Below are 16,691 nucleotides of genomic sequence, written 5' to 3'. Positions count from 1 at the left end.
TTTCTTCTGCTGAACACATAGGAAATGGCAAGCCTGCTTTCAAAATGATGTTTACTTTTCTCCGGAACAATTTTAAGGTTTCAAACAAGCCCCTCGGCCGCATTGAGAGACGATGTTGAAGGGAATTAAAATTGGGAAATTAACATGATAAAGAGCCACAAGGTAGAAACACAGCAGGAAAACATACTGACTGGACAGTGACTGTATATAGTGACAAATCCCCTTGGCAGTGACAAATTTGTTCTCAGTTTTAGCCATATAAGGCTACTGATGTTTTAAAAAGATTGTACAGGTAAAACCAAGGGCAGAATTATACCCGCATAGTTTAACTGATACCTTAATCCAGCCACTTGGAATATGAGTTGTATCAAGCTAGATCCTCTTTTGCTCATATCTGTTTACACCTGCTCAGCCCCTGTGTAATGAAATGCTGACATTTACAGACTCCTGAATTTTTCCCTTTTTCTCTAAAATACGTTTGTCCCTCCAGCATAGAAGCATAGTGGTTTATTAGGACACAAGCTCTTCTCATATCCAGGGTACATGTCTCACCAAACACTAATCACTGCACCACTGTTGCTCCTTCACACACTGGCCCTATTAAACTTTTATGAATTTCTTGCTCATGCACTACATTTGTAAACCACAAAGAACTGATCTGATAAGAGGTATACATGGCATTCAGTATCCAGAAGAAATTCTTGCATTGGACTTAGGGCAAAGGTGCAGTTACACATCACGTTTGGGAAAAGTTGAAGAGTAAGCCAAAATCAAAGAACAGCAATAAATACGCATTTCATAATGGCTGTTATAGAAAGACTTTTACTAAACAAAAGCTAATATCTATTTCTCAGTTTTCACTCCTTGCCAGTTTGAAAGCATGTTACTTTATTATTACTTTTTTGCTTTAATGCTCATGAAAAATTTAACAACTTCGAAGCCTGAAGTTATGGATAAAACATACACAACAAAGGTAGCAGTGAGCCAACTTTCTCAACGTGATCCTGCTTGTGGTGGGGCTAAGTTTGAACCAGTATGGGATAGTTTGGTGTTCGTGCCTATTTTTGAATGAATGGTTGCAACAACCAAGGCTGTCAGGGAGAATTCCAGTTATGGTTGATAAGTTCTGGACAACTAGAAATAGTTCTCGGTAAATGGACTAAACCTGTCCAACCCAGCATCCTACATACCATGCCACTTCGAGATATCAATCATCATATAGTATAAATGTCAATGACTACTAATGGATGGATGTGAATCTCTGTCCTAGATATGATGAACTTTACATCCCATTATAAACCTTTGAGTTATCCAGTCCTCCCAGCCCATTTTCCCAGCCCATGGCTCTTTTGGAAAAAATGGGAGGGTGAAGAATTGTATTCTATCTTCCTTTTTCACTGAGGTGTGCACACAAGCATGTGTCTTGGATTTTTAAGCTAATTTTACATGGAAGCATCTTTATCCTTATTGTTTTTAAAAGCTAAAGAATTATATACTTGTAAGATACTCAGGTTAGAGGTGTTATCTTTTTGTTTTCTTGATAGCTCTAAGAAGAGAGAACCTAACCCCTTCAGAGAAAGGGGGGAGAAAGAAAACTATCCCACTGTGAAGAAAGTTTTCATGTCCTTAGATCATTTGTACTTGTTATATGCAAATTTTGATGTGTTAAAGCTATTTGAAATTGTTATGATGCTATGGTATTATCTTGTGCATAAGTGACATGCCTCTAGGTGCATGGTAATGTGAAGAAGGAAAAAAAATCTGCTAAAAGAAAGAAAGGAAGCCACAAAAACATGGAGATTCAGCATTAAGACCAATACTGACCTCAGTTTGCATGGATATACTGGATATGTTCTTATATACATAACTGCTCAATAATCTCCCTATGGAAAGTGTCCATAGACAGAGGAGATAAGTCAATCACCAAGAATAAATTATGCACAGAATTCTCATAGGTTTAGGGAGGCAGAAATACTGCTGTAGAGAGAGGCTGTTTCCCCTGGGGCCTTTCCTTACTGGGGCCTTCCATTCTACTTCACTCCTTTTGTATGCTGTGGATTAAATATCCATCACACAAAACCAGGAAGACACATGGAAGGTGGTTCAAAAAGCTGTGCTAGTAGCTTGGCTCTCCAGCTTTGTACAGGGCCTTTCTGAGGAGCACAAGGGCTGTGTCCACACGAGTGTGGACGTATGGTTCCCGGGGAACAACCAGCAGCGGTGCACCTTGTGCCACTGCTACATGTCCCCAGGGAATGCCCGAGATACACGCCCTCTGGTGCACAGCAGGTTACCCCGGGTGGGGTAGGGGAGGCTGGGGCCAGCACTGGGCTAGCCCCAGCACCTTGCCTGGGATCCTGGGGGCTTCCTGGGGCTGCAGATCCTGTTGCGTGGAGCCTGGCTGGCAGCAAGAGTGTGGCTCTGGCTGGTCAGGCTCCAGTTTTGAGCAGGTGCTGCTCTGCTCTTTTTTTGACTCCTAGATATGCACTCATATCTGCACTCATCTGAACATGGCCAAGGAGGCAGTTCTGGGAAACAAGGCTGGATAAGCAGCCATCCCCAGACAATGCAACACCTACTAGATTAGTGGAATCTCATTTTCTCCAAATGGATGATCCAACACTTAATGCATGAGGTAAGGGACAAAGCTTCCCAAGGATTTGTTTTTAGCATCCCATTGACAGTATCAGTGTATCTTAGCTAGCCATAGGAAGGGTTAAGGGTTGGTTTATCAGCATGAGACTCCATTGTAATTAACCTGATTAACATTTCAAAGTTGACATGCCAAGTGCTTTTGAGTTTTGAGATACGGTATGCTAACCATTAAAGTCCAAGAACCTGTCCATTAGATGTAGATCCCGGGTGTCAAGCTCCCTTGGCCCTCTAGGCTGGATTTGGACTATGGAGAACCTTACACTCCAGATCAAGACCACAGGGAGCCTCATGGGCTGAATCCAGACCCGTCTTCAGCTGCAGGGCGAGCGGTGGTGGCATTTACCACCGCAGGCGCTTGAGCTTTGCATCGTAATGTTGCTTTCCCCATCGTTGCACACTTACGCTTCCCAGTAGGGCTCCATATTCCAGAATTTGGTGGTCCTCCCCCCATCACCCAACCCTGGATTCCCAGCCCTTCCAGAAGTCCTGCAGGCTGGCTGATACAGCTCAGTGGACCAGATCCAAACCCTGATACAAGTGATAAGCTGGATCCACTTTGGCAGATCCTACACTTCTAATACAGTCTGCCTGGGAGAGAAATACACAGGAAACAAAATGCCAAGAGACCTGCCTCACTGAAGAAAACCAGGAATATGGAATACCACTGGGTTACTGAACATGAAAATCACTGTGAACATTTTTAATTGATCAGAGGATGTGAAGTCTTATTCAATTTCAGGCTGGTATTTCCCCTCCCTAAGTCTCCTAGGATCTTCCATAAAGTCTGTATTTTCCTCCTGTTTCTTGTTTTCTCAACTGTATCTTCATAATTTACTTTATATGAATTCTCTTCCCTCCCTTCATTGCTCCTCAAACAGAAATTTACACTCGTGATATATATTCAGCTCTGCACCCTTGACATTACTTTAATTCCCTCTTCCCTTTGCCATAAGCTTTCAGAGATTCACAGATTGGACAGAGACTTGTTGCTTTTGGCATTGGCTTCTTACATAGATTCCCAGTACTGTAGGAGGATCCCAACAAATCCTGCCAGTAGAGCAGTGCAAATAATAAAACTCAATCTACCTTCAGGTGTGGTGTAATCTAGTGTTAGTGTTATAGGCACATTCCTTCCCTGCCATGTGAATGAAGCATTACAGCATAGCCTAGCTTTTGCAAAACTATACCATCTCAGTTGTTAATCATTAATAATCCAGGTATAAGTGAAAATCCTGACTGAGATGTTTTACTTAGCCAGGAACATTACATTCTGTGTCCATACAGTAACAAGAAATTTGTTATCAAATTGTTGCGCATGAAGGGAATGGCAGTCTACAAACTCTTAGGGATTAGGTCCATGCAAGACTTTCAAGGGGTAAAGGTTTATGAAGACCCTGCACAGAAAACATACTGCTTTGGCTGACAGACTTCTAGCCTGTTACCTGTAGCTTCATCTAGTATCAGTGCACAAGAGTAGGAGTCACAATACCAAGTTTATGGGTCCTAATTTTGAAAATGACTCACCTCTCACCTAGAGCAAATCACTGCAGGCAGTGCTTTCAAGTATTCATTTATATGGTCAGCTCAACACTTCTGAGAATCAGACCCTCAATTTACTCCATATAGTCACTTTTGAAAATGCGGATCTTAAATCCTGTTCGTGTCAGTTCCCCCATTTGTACATTGGGTATCATATTATTTACTGACTATACTTTGGGGTACTATGAACCTCAATCTGGTATTCTCTGTAAGTTGTAAATTGCTTTGAGATCCTCAGATGGAAGGCAACATAGAAATACTACCATTATGTCATATATAACAAAGCCATACCATTTTTTGCTCATGTAAACTTGAGAAATTCATATCTTCTTATGAACCTCACTCACTTCATGACAAAAGTTTGCATTATAAAAATATTGAGACATGAAAGTTGGAACTTTCTTTCAAGGTATGGTTCGAAGTATGGGGAATTAGTGTTATTAAATTGTGTATGTGTGCATTGGAAAATAGGAATTATCCTATCTCAAAGCAAGCATAAATATTTTAAAGCACACATTACATTAATTGTGTTGAAGTTCATGTGAAACACCCCAGAATTTTTGTTGAAAAATAAGATGATAATATATGGTGGCCTACAACATACATTTGAGTATTTAAAAACCACTGTCATTGGGCCAAGTAATTATGTGCTACAGTCATTGCATCCTGCTAGGTTTTTGTGTTTTATGGGTTCCTAATGCTATGTAGCGTAAAAATTAGAGGATTTTCTCTCAGACTGCTGAATTGAAATGTCTGATTATGAAGGCCAGCCTTGTCTCCTTCCCTTTTGATCTACAGTAGCCAATAACAAACTAAATTACTAATAAAACAAGCCATCCTCATTGATTAGATTAGCATTTTGTGTGTGTTGAGCAAATGAATGCGAGATGAAGTAGTAGACTGTATTTAACTGTATGATTAGACAATAAAGAATCAGTTAATTTGAAGCTAGGTATCATTTTATTTGGATACACAGGGCCCTGCTGTAGGTTGTTGGCCACTTACACACAGGAGTAGTCCTAATAAAATTAATGGGACTCCTTCTGTCAGTAAGCGTTCAACAGCGTGAGGAAAGACTTTGCAATCAGTGACTATGCAAGACCTCTCCAGTTACCAACCCTAAGAAATAGACAGTCCCAAACATATGGGATGGAAAAGAGAGTTGATCCACCTATACTTTCCCCTTCTGTTCAGCCCAAGAGCCATACCAAACCCAGCCAGCCCCATAATGAATGGATGAATTTCTTTCTGCATACCGTCTTAAGTATCTAAGAGGGATTGAAAGAAAGCATTCCTCTTCTCTCACCCTGGAAATGGTTATTACCCTAGTTCCCAGCCCAAGCAAGCAAAAAAGACTAGGGAATCAAGCCATTGCCCTTGCATAGCAGCATACAGCAGAAAGCCCTCGTCCGTTCCTCTAAACAGACGGTATATTGGTTTCATTGGGGCCCAATACTCAGATAGCTGCTGTATAAAGTGATAATTAAGTTTACTAATAGCTCATTAAACATTGATCAATCTTCCTAGAAATAGTAATATTATAACTGTAATGAAACAAGAGTATTTTCTTTCAGCTTGTTTTTGAGGTCACGATAATTGGCTTCATTACAATTCAGAAAGTATTTTTAAAAAGTTATTTATCTGCACATATTATAATCTAGTTTGTTCTCCTAGCTATATCCACTAAGGCTTTTAAGTTGCTTTAACTCCCTGCATGCTGTAATCTTTCCCATAGCATTAAAGTGGTGCAAGTGCCAGTTCAAATTATGCAAGATGTATTCCACCCTTTGTACCCCGAAGGTACTTATTCTCAAAATTGACCATATTAGAGTACTAATTGGCTAAGCCACAATGCTGGCTGATGTGAAATGCTTTCAAACACCATGAAACAGCTGTGTTTATCAGAAATATGGTGAGTGACTTTTTAATAAGGAAAGCTGGCAATAATCCAGATTTGTTGAAAGGAATTTACACGTCTGTGTACAATACAATACAAGAGGTGAAGAGTCAAAGACTAAAACAATAGCTTTAAAACCACAGATTTCAGTGATGAGAGCAGTTGCCAAAGGACGGAACAAAAATTAAGCAACTTGGGTTGCAAGTTTCCCAGGTGCTAAGAAATTCATTCATTCAGTCCTGCTGAATTTCAGTGACGGTGAATCCAGCACTCTTTTAGACACCTTTGAAAATCACTACTGTCTCACTTCCTTTTGGGAATGGACTTTGGTGGCCAACTGCAGAACGGTGACTTCTGGGATGTGGCTTTCACAGTGTCTCAGAGATCCTGACTACTGGAACAGCATGTAAATACATCATGATAGCACTGAGCATACACTCGCTGGCTTTCCACTGGACAGAGTGAAAAGCCACGTGACTCATGGTGGAAAGCACCATTGGGAAGCATGCTCTCCATTGGTGGAACCTGTCCCTCAGCATGCCAGCAGTGGAATTACGCACTGCTGAAGTTCAATATCATTTTGCAAAAATTGGTCTTAAGTGGAGAAGACCAATTTGGCAAATTGCTAATAACAGGCTTTTGGCCTGTAGATGAGCAAAGTTTTTCATGAACCCGATCCTGTTTTCACTGAAACTCAGTTGGAGATTTGCCTTCAGTCAGAACAGACACAGGTCCCAAATTGGTGTCCATAGGCCTAACTTGGGGGTTAGGTGTCACTGATATTTACTACCACGTCAAGTAGGTGAACATTAACTGCGTCTTCAAAATATAATAGAAAAGAGCTCGCTCAGCATAGTAATGCATGAGAGGGAAATACTCAAGGAGACTAGATCGAGAGGCTGATCTAGCTCCTGTGGACACCAATGAGCGCAGGACTGGAGAAAAATGGCTTGATTTTCAGTAATGCTGGGCACATCTACACATGCAATTCATGCACCTGAATTTACTGCAAATTTATTTCCGTGCCTGGGTCGGGAGCAAATTGAGCCTGACAGGAGCAACCTAATTCAGGGCTGCTCCTACCCTGTTCTGCCCCCCTGCAGCAGCCAGGGAGAGCTCCAGGTTCCCTTGGGTGCCAGCCTCGTGCTGGCAGGGGGCTCTGGAGGCAACCCGGGGCTAGTAGGGAGCATTCGAGTCAGGCCTGAGTTGTGGGGGAGTAGGGAGAGCTGTCCCCGGCTCTGGTAGTAGTTTCCAACTGCACAAAGCTCCGGACTAAGGCCCTAAGCTCTCCCCCTGCCCTCCCACCGAGCTTGGAGATTCACCAGCCAGCAGTTGTGGCCCCATGCTGCCTGGGCTGATCGGCAATTTGCTCCCGGTCAGCATCTACATGTGTGTTTTGGCGAATTAGTGTAAAGTGCCGTTTTCTATTACCTGTGTTTGTTGGTACTAGCAAACAGCACTTTAGATTAATTTAGTGTGCAGTAATTGCTGCATACATGTACATGGCAATGTTTACTGAGGTTACATTCATCTAATGCGCAGCAAAGTGCATGTGTAGATGTGTCCACTGAGTGTTCACACTGCAATCAAACAGAGCTCGGTTATCCACACCACTGAAAACCAGCCCCTATTCTGGGTTACTTATTAGTCCTACATGTGGAACAAAGTGCTGAAAGCCACCTGGAAATGTTCCTAACATGAGAGAGAGACTCTAGTACCAAAGGAAGGCAAACAGGCCTCATACTTACACCTCTTAAAATGCTCAGCAAAGGGCTGTGTTTGAGGACTGGACATGGGGATGGATGAGGCTGACACTCTCTGGGCTCTGGCTATCTAGGCTGCTATACTGAAAGTCTCTGGAAACAAACTGAGCACTAGCAGTCCAGATTCTGGAACTGGACTTGGCCAATAAGTTGGCAGTCTTGAGAAAGAGAGAGCTTCAAAACTTATTGAAATTCTTGTATATATTCTACAGGATTACTACTGAAAGGATAGTAAAAAAAGTTTAAAACAAAACCAGAAACAATGCTGTCCAAATAATGACAGCCCTGTCCCTCCAATTATGGCCAGAGATCTTCTTGCCTGGTCAAAAATGATCATTCAACATATGTGTGAGACTCCTATTTTCTATCAAATGGTGGCAACTTCTGCTTTTTTATTTAAATCATCGCAAGGGGTTCTCATAAGCAAGATAAAAACAACTGTTAAAAAAACATGTGGAGATTATTTCATAATGAAATGCAGTTGATAAGTTTACACTAGAAATGTAAGTTCTCTTTAAAAACATAACCTTTAGGTGTGTGATGATATAATTCTGCTTTGATACTAAAAAGGGCATGGTAATGGAATCTGTGACTTTGGAGTGATATATTGCTGTTAAGTTAATGGGACTCCACATTCCCATTTCTAATATCAGTGTTTTTTCCCCCTTTCATTCTGTAGATGGTAAGCTGATACTACATAAACATTGTTAAAGCTATAGTTCCACGCTACAGTAATTCACTTAACTTTAAGATGATTTATGGTTCTGTCAATAGGGGAGGTTGAAAATCCAGAGCTCTGATGCTTAAACATGGGTTCCATATTTAAAGTAATAATGTGCTTTTTGTGTGCGTCTGAGGATAGAGAATTTAGCATAAAGCAGAGATAAAAATATTACAGTTCAGTGCACTGTTCAAAGCATATAGTTTAACTTCTTGGATACATCAAAGAAAGCAAGGAAATTGAATATGTAATCAGTGATGGGATGGGTAAAACACTCTGGTCCTGTAGATTTTATTTTTATGTTATTTTTTTTAGAGATGCATGAAATCCTATTAGTATTTTTACCATCCCCTCCCCTTTTATTCAGCTCCCTTTGTCAGGATCAGTTTAAATCTAGGTCCACTGTGTTAATCACCCCCTATTCTTCTTTCTGGCACTCATCCTCAAGGCATTTTGCCTCTTCAAGAGATTAAGAGACCAAGTCATCTTGTTGCTTTAACATGTCCGCACTGGAACAACATATTAACACAATTCCTCTGCAAAAGAGCCCTCTTTAGAAGTTTGCTGCAGGGATGACAAATTAACCCAGCATGGTGTCCCACACATCTATCTCAGTACAAATTATTAGTGTAATAGAGCTTTTAGTTATGCATTTATCTAGTAATTATTGAACGGTTATACAAAACGAAGCTGAGCAATCATGGCCCTTTATGAGGCAAGCTCAGTGGGTGGCCTTACAGTTAATTTAGGATAGTATTCCTCTAAGCAGTTCACTCACACACAAATTAGCTAAACAGCCTGCTCCTTTAAATATTTCCTATGTCACAGGGTAACTCTTTAAAATACAATAAAGGTAGGGTTTTAATTACACGGTCCCTGACTTTTGTTTAGCTGCAGTTTTAACCGTTTGCAAACCCTCCCCTCTCTCTCTCTCACTGGGAGGGCAACAACCTACTTCATCAGATGCCAAGAATGGACCGGCAAGGTTGGCTATTTCCAACAAAAGCTTATGCCCTTTAGTCTTTAAGGTGCCATTCTCCCCTGCCTTCTGTCTGACTTCAGACTAGCATGGCTAATTACTTCTTTTTAAGCTGCACTGGTCAGCGTTACATTATATCCAGGCGCTGCATAGACTGTATGACATCTGCCTGTTGTGGCACAGCTGTTTGGCTTGCTGCTTTCAATGTCTTACATCAAAAGATCTAGTTTGGATATATTCATCCTGTTTCACTTCCTGGTGTCCACTCTTAGGAAGGGTAGGAGCTAGTCCTGTCTGGAATGTGTCTTTTCAAAATATTCTTTTTTGGTTGCACATCATTAAAGCGGGCTTCCAGATGTTCACAAACTGATTCACTGTGGCCACGTTTACATGTGCGTTAATGTGCCATAGGTATTGTGCATTAAGTTTAGTGCCTGTAATAAAAGGCACATGCCTTTTAGTGACTCTAATGCACAGTAGACTAATTCTACTTTGCATTAGTACAATAGTACGGGTTTTGCCACGATGTGCTAATGAAAAGCAGAATTAGTCTTGTGTAGATGCAACCCTGTGTGTTGTAGTGCAGTGGGCCACCAACAGAAAGGGTTTTGAAGCCCACTTCCAAGTCTCAGCAGAAATGCTGTGTTACGTGGGTGGAACAACATTATTGCAGCCACTCCCCGACCTGTCATTTTCCTGTCCTTCTCTCCTCTTCCTGCAAACCCATTTCTTCAGGTTCCTCACTATTTGCCATGTCTCTTGTCCTTTGCATATATGTCTCCCCTTCATTTCTGAACACTGTTTTGCTTCCTCCCTTTCTTTGTTTCTGTCCTTTTCTTGGTTGCAAGAAATTGTAAGTCATACTGTGTGAAATACAGAGGTAAGGTACATATCCACATGGGTCGCTATATAATCTAAGATCACTGTATCATGGTTGGTTTAACTATGGTGACTTTATACCTGGACCTGGCAGGAAAGTGTAAATAGCAACACACTGGACATGTCTACACATGCATTAAGACACTTTTGCACATTCAATTTAGCACCTCTGGGCATTTTACACATGCTCCAGGAGTGTGTGTGGTGGGGTGGGTACTTTAATTAGAGCAGCTCCAAGCGCCGCTCTAATTAAAGCGCCGGGAGCATTTTGTGTATCAGCATCCCTGTGTTTCAAGATGGCGGCAAGGGCGTTTTTTTCTAAAGCTCATCAAATGAGTTTTAGTTAAAATGCCCCCGCAGCCATTTTGAAGCGCACAGGCACTGATACATGAGACACAGAAGCTAGCTGGAGCACAGTAATTACTACGCTCCGGCAGACACAATTAATCAAGTCTGCAAATTGACTAATCGAGTCTGCTTTGATATGCTGTAATTATAGTGTCAGAGCAGCCTCCTGGTTCATGCATAGGCACTCTCTAATATGAAGTACTAAACAAATGTGCATTAGGCTGCCTTACCGTGCACTAACGAATGGGCACAGTTTTAAAATGGTGCTTAACGCACAATAGCCTATTTATCGCACAATAGCCAGTTGAATGTGCATTAGTATAATTGCATGTTTTTTTACCTGATGTTTAATGCACAGTAAAATAGCCTACCGTACATTAAAGCACACATGTAACCCAAATATTGCTGACACCCATAGTATTCTTGTTTGTTAAAGATTATAAACAAGGATGCTAGCAACGTGCAATGGCTTTGCAATGTGTAAGCACTATAAGACAACCAAACACAGCCTCACTCTTGTGTAATATTAATCTATTGTTCTAAAAACTCTTATCTGCCTGAATTTTCAAAGCTCTAAAATGGAATTTAAAGTTGATGGTCGTGTTAAAATTAAGTTTACAAGTGATGCTACCAGATACTTTAGTCTGAGCCTTAGCTACATTGGTCTGGAGAAGTTATCAGTATATTCAACGAGTCATCTCCGGAAAACCTGCCCTAAGCAAATACGGATGCACGAAGCACTTTGGTTACTTAGCACCAAACGATCTTGATAATGTTGCCACCATCCGCTGGAACGAATCAGTCATAAGCATCCTTGGGCCAGCACTCATCTGGTCTTCTGGTTAACTGGCTGCAGAACCTCTCAGCTGGCCATGGCATAGCTAAGTTGAACGTGGGCAACAGCACTGACAGAGGTGAAGCCACTGTAAACAGACTTCAGCAGCATAGTGCAGCTGTTTGCTGCATCCCTCATCGTGGGAACAGAGGTTCTCCAGCTGTTTAGTCCTGCGGTACATCTCCGAACAGAGAGATCCCGTAACGGATCTGCTCCTCCACTCTGCTCTTTGTTCACAGAAGGCTTCATTCTGCAGACTGCTGGGAAAGGCTTTCTTGGTGTTTGCTTGTCTGCAGACTAAGAAGTACACTCTAGGAGGGGTCCAAAGAATGGCTGCAAGCCTGGGAATGATGCAATATGCTGAAGAACTGAAAGCAATGGGCTGCTAAGTGGCACATAACTAAAATACTCCACAGCCTCTTCTCTTGTAACCTATTTTGTTCACCGCGCAAGTAAAATTTATTCACGTTAATGTGAAATGTTTGCACACACACACATCAAAAGGAGAATAGATCCCTGCACAATTGTTTGGTTGGCTCAGAGGTTTATTTTAGCTGTGACCTACTTACATACTACTCCCTTCTCCCAGATGCTTCTCAGCAGAATGGGGAGTACTCATTGCACCATATCCTTCCCACAACACATTTAAAATATTGCATGTGGCTGACCATAATGTAATGTGCAAGCTGAGGTTCACATCATGCAAGGTAAATATGCAGTGTGCAATGCATTTACTATCTTTTACTATCTTGCTGCAAAGTTGTAACTTCCAACAGACAGTTGTACATGAGCAATGCCTGGGAAATATGATTTAATTTCATATAGGGATGGTATTGTTCCTTATGTTTCTCCTGTTTATGCCGGTAAAGCTTCCATTCCCTCTGTTGTACATCTGGGGAATGAAGTGTATTTGCAGAGGAATAAAGCTGAGCACAAGACCCTTACTGGACGCTATTCTTAAGAGGTTTAGGACAAAATTTAAAGATTTAGAGTGGGATTCTTCTTGAAAAGCCTGCCAAACTGTTTGTGAACAAAGTGGAATGAAATTTGTCTGGATGACGTTGAAAAAAAAGCAGGTTTTTGCATAATGCGTTGGGAACTATGAAAGTTTTCTATAGCAGTGATTCTCAATCAGCATGCCAGGGCACTATGAGACCCTTTGCAGGGTGCCAGGAGGTGGGACAGGATAAGCCAGATATGAGGAAAGGAGCAGATAAGCTCATCCCTGGCAGTCTTCTGATCTGCCCCCACTGCCTGAACCCACTGCAAAAAGGTAAGCACCGCAATAAATCGGTTACTTTTTGAAATAGAGTGCCGCTCAATTCAGGAAAGTGATGGAAGCCTGCCTTGAGTCTAGAAAAGGTTGAAAACCATTGTTCAACAGAGTCAGTATAAGGGTTTATTCCCCCATTTAAGAATAACAGGAAGGAAAATCATTATAATTTTCTCTTTCAAATTCTCTGTATCCTTGTAGGCAGCCTCCTCACATAACGGACAGGATGTCCCTACTTACTGTACAATAAATGTCACAAAAGAGATTCTAGATTAAATTTAAACAAGGCTTGCAAAGCAAGATTTTTGCTTAAACCACATAAAATGAAAAATGTACAAGGTGTAAATAAGGGCATGTTAGGGTGCTTAATTACCTGGATTATTTTAAAATAAAATGGGTAAAACATAACTACATACTGAATGGGATTTGGTAACCAGCAAACAAAACAGGTGTAAAGGGCAGAAACTTTTTTTACAAGGTAGGGGTAGAGTTGACTGATTTGCAGCTGAATATACCATAATTTTCATATCATGCCTGTTATTACAACCAATTATCAAGGTTTTTTAAAGATGTTGTATGCTTGCCTGGTAGTGTAGGCCCAGATCCTCAAACATATTTAGGTGTCTAATTAAGAGTTCAGGTAGTAAATACCTTTGAGGATCTTGACCCTAGTCTTTGCAGGGGAAAAAAGATCATTTTTATTAAAAGTCAACAGTAAAAAGCCTTACACAAGTGATAAATCCAGTGTCTTTTAAATTCCTTAAACTTCAAAGAAACACTAAGCCTGATTTCAACCTTTGTCAGTTTTAGGTTGGTAAAATTCCACTGATTTATGCTTCATCAGCAGATACTCCCCAAGATGAACATGGGCCAACAATGCGAGGTCTTGGTTGGCAGGGCTAACCGTACCTTGTTGTGCACCCACAGGTGCATCTCAAGTAGAGCCAGGGAGGTGATCCTCCCCCTCTATGAGACACTGGTCAGGCCACAGCTGGAGGACTGCGTCCAGTTCTGGGCGCCCCATTTCAGGAGGGATGTGGACAACATGGAGAGGGTCCAGAGGAGGGCCACCCTCATGATCAGGGGGCAGCAGGGCAGGCCCTACGAGGAAAGACTAAGGGACCTGAACCTGTTCAGCCTCCACAAGAGAAGGCTGAGGGGGGACCTGGTGACTGTCTATAAACTCACTAGGGGCGACCAAAAGGGTTTGGGGGAGACGCTGTTTCCCCGAGCGCCCCCCGGCATGACAAGGAACAATGGACACAAGTTATTAGAGAGTAGATTTAGATTAGACATCCGCAAGAACTACTTCACAGCTAGGGTGGCTAGGAGCTGGAACCAACTTCCTAGGGAAGTGGTGCTGGCTCCTACCCTGGGGGTCATTAAGAAGAGGCTTGATGCCTACCTGGCTGGACTCATTTGAGTCCAGTCTTTTTCTCCCGCCCAGGCAGGGGGTCGGGCTTGAAGATCTACAAGGTCCCTTCTGACCCGACTTCTATGATTCTATGACTATGCAGACAATGGGATTACTCCTGGTTTGGACTAATATGAACAAGACCATAGGAAGTCTAAAAAGGACACTTTATAAAGAAAATATGGACCTTCTTTCATCCAGGTCTGAGTTCCCCCACTCACCAACTGACATAGCCAACAATTATCTACTCTGAAAGAAGCAAAATCCAAGAGCGGTGATTATTCATTCACATTTTTATATCTTCAAAAAGATTAGCCAAAAGATCCACTCATTTCTGAACACAATTAAACACACATAGGCACTCCTTTTCTAATATGAATTCTCTGTCGTATTTATTTTTCTAGGTTAATGTAGAGATATCTTTGTACGCACATGGAGACCTGGAGAATATCTGTTCTTTTTGGGGGAAAAAAATCAGTAAATTTTGTGAAGAAAACCAGCCAAACTGTTGTAGAAACCAAGCTACAACATCAAACGAGTCTACTAACAAGGGTAGTTCTTCAGCACACTAGTTCCAATAATATGAATATAAAATGACACAGGAGGAAGAAACAGGACTGTGAAAAGATAAATGTGATTTAGATGCTGAATGAAGATTCCCTATCCCAAGCATAGAAACAAAACATCCAGTCTGTCTCAACACAGATAGTAAGAACACACAATAAGTACCACATCCTGTGATTTTCTTATAAAGACGACTCTGGACATGTTGAACTATCATCAGATGTTTGAACAAATAGAGTAAAGTAACAAAGCCAAGCGTGATTCTTAAGAACTACAACCTACCAAACTATAAGCCTATTAACTTTGAGCAAGAAAAACCTTTTCTCACGTATACCATGTTTCATTAGTTACGGTCAATGGAAAATCATTCTGGTGGCTACGGACAACAGAAAATCATTCTGATACAGGGTGCTGAGGCTAAAGTTTAAGCTGCTTGGGGCTCTTGGGTAAGGCCTCACCTCTGGGTCCTGTAATGACAGGTCGATGATGCTGTGTGAATGCCGTTCCAAGGGAGGAGGTCTGCGAAGGCGAGGGACTGCTGAAACCAGACTTCTCTGACTTCTTTAATGTAGTTGGCGATGGCATTCCTGGCAAGAATGATTGATAAGTGCAATTTAATAATGCTAGGTCATGGAACGACAGCCTATGCATTGTGAAAGTGGGTGCAGAAGCAGCTAGATAAACTTAAAGGACAAAATAAAATTGAATACAACAGCAAGTTGAAGGCTCACTTATATTTATGATTGTTTTGGGAGAAGAGGTGGCCATGGTTTGCTCTACACAATAAGTACTAAAATGCAGCCAGATTTTTCTTTTAAATTTGTAGTATGGATAAGATGCAGCTCATTATTATCAAAACTGCAGTTTATTTTATTTGTGAGGGCTGGATCACATGGGCTTTACTAGATTATTGCACACTGATATTTTAAATGAACTAAACAACCAATAGACGGAGAATGAAGAAGCTGGAATCCAAACTCTAAATTTCTTTACCCTCTGCCAGCTTAGTCTGGACTCTGATAGTCCAGACTAAGCTGGCAGAGTTTTTTAAAATAATTTATTCATGGGGTTACTTTTTGCTTTTTAAGAAATGTGAACGTAGGTGTCTTTATATTAAAAGCCACATATATAACATTTTAGGGCAATTATTCTACCCAAGGAATCTATCAAAAACTTGCAATGGAAAACAGAATGACAACTGCAGCGTTAATATGATTACTTTGAGAGATTTTTCTAGCTGAACTTTTTCTGTTGACATGATATGAAGAGAATGGATCAACCCTGTGTTCCACTCAGTTCTGACATGAATTTAGAAAAATTGGTAGGATGGATGTTTTGCAATCCTCTACATGCTGTCGATGCGAGAATAGAGAATGTGCACTATATACACAGATTGTTCATATTATGTATATAACAATATCTGTATCTCTACAAAATTGAGATGCACACGTCCTGATTATCCACAATGCACATATATACTTAATTTTCAGCATATCTATCTATGGACAGATATGCAGAAACTATAAAGCAAAGTTGGTAACTTGAAATAATGAAAATGCAGAAATCCTTATAAATAGAACTTCCAATAGCAAGTCACTTTGGCCTCTTTTCCGATCCTTTAATTATATTTAATAGCATAAATTTATGGAAAATGGAAGAGAATGTTTTATGTATATCTTATAAGATCAAGACAAGCTGCCATTGGAACTTTAACTTTTACATTCCTTCATTTTTAATTACTTTAAGACTGTAATATTGTACTGACTTAGAGTCTGCATTTAATTAATTTTTTTTTTAAAGTAAATAGAAAAAAGAAAAATGTTT

At 40.9% G+C, this 16,691-nt stretch overlaps 1 protein-coding gene across 6 annotated transcripts in view; it reads right to left on the bottom strand.

Moving 5' to 3' along the window:
• NFIA (nuclear factor I A) overlaps positions 1 to 16,691 on the bottom strand; it is a 308,101-nt gene that overhangs the window by 42,927 nt on the left and 248,483 nt on the right. For 4 of the 6 annotated variants that reach the window (XM_019531535.1, XM_019531538.1, XM_019531539.1 and 1 more), the window contains exon 7: positions 15,326 to 15,454. The exons of the other annotated variants lie outside the window; for them this stretch is intronic. In XM_019531535.1, the coding sequence (XP_019387080.1) occupies positions 15,326 to 15,454 (129 nt within the window). The remainder of the gene's footprint in view (positions 1 to 15,325; positions 15,455 to 16,691) is intronic. 6 annotated transcript variants of the gene reach the window in all.

This window comes from Crocodylus porosus, unplaced genomic scaffold (assembly GCF_001723895.1).
Source record: "Crocodylus porosus isolate Cpor-Errol unplaced genomic scaffold, CroPor_comp1, whole genome shotgun sequence".
Classification (NCBI taxonomy): domain Eukaryota; kingdom Metazoa; phylum Chordata; order Crocodylia; family Crocodylidae; genus Crocodylus; species Crocodylus porosus.
This window is presented reverse-complemented; position numbering and strand designations above follow the sequence as displayed.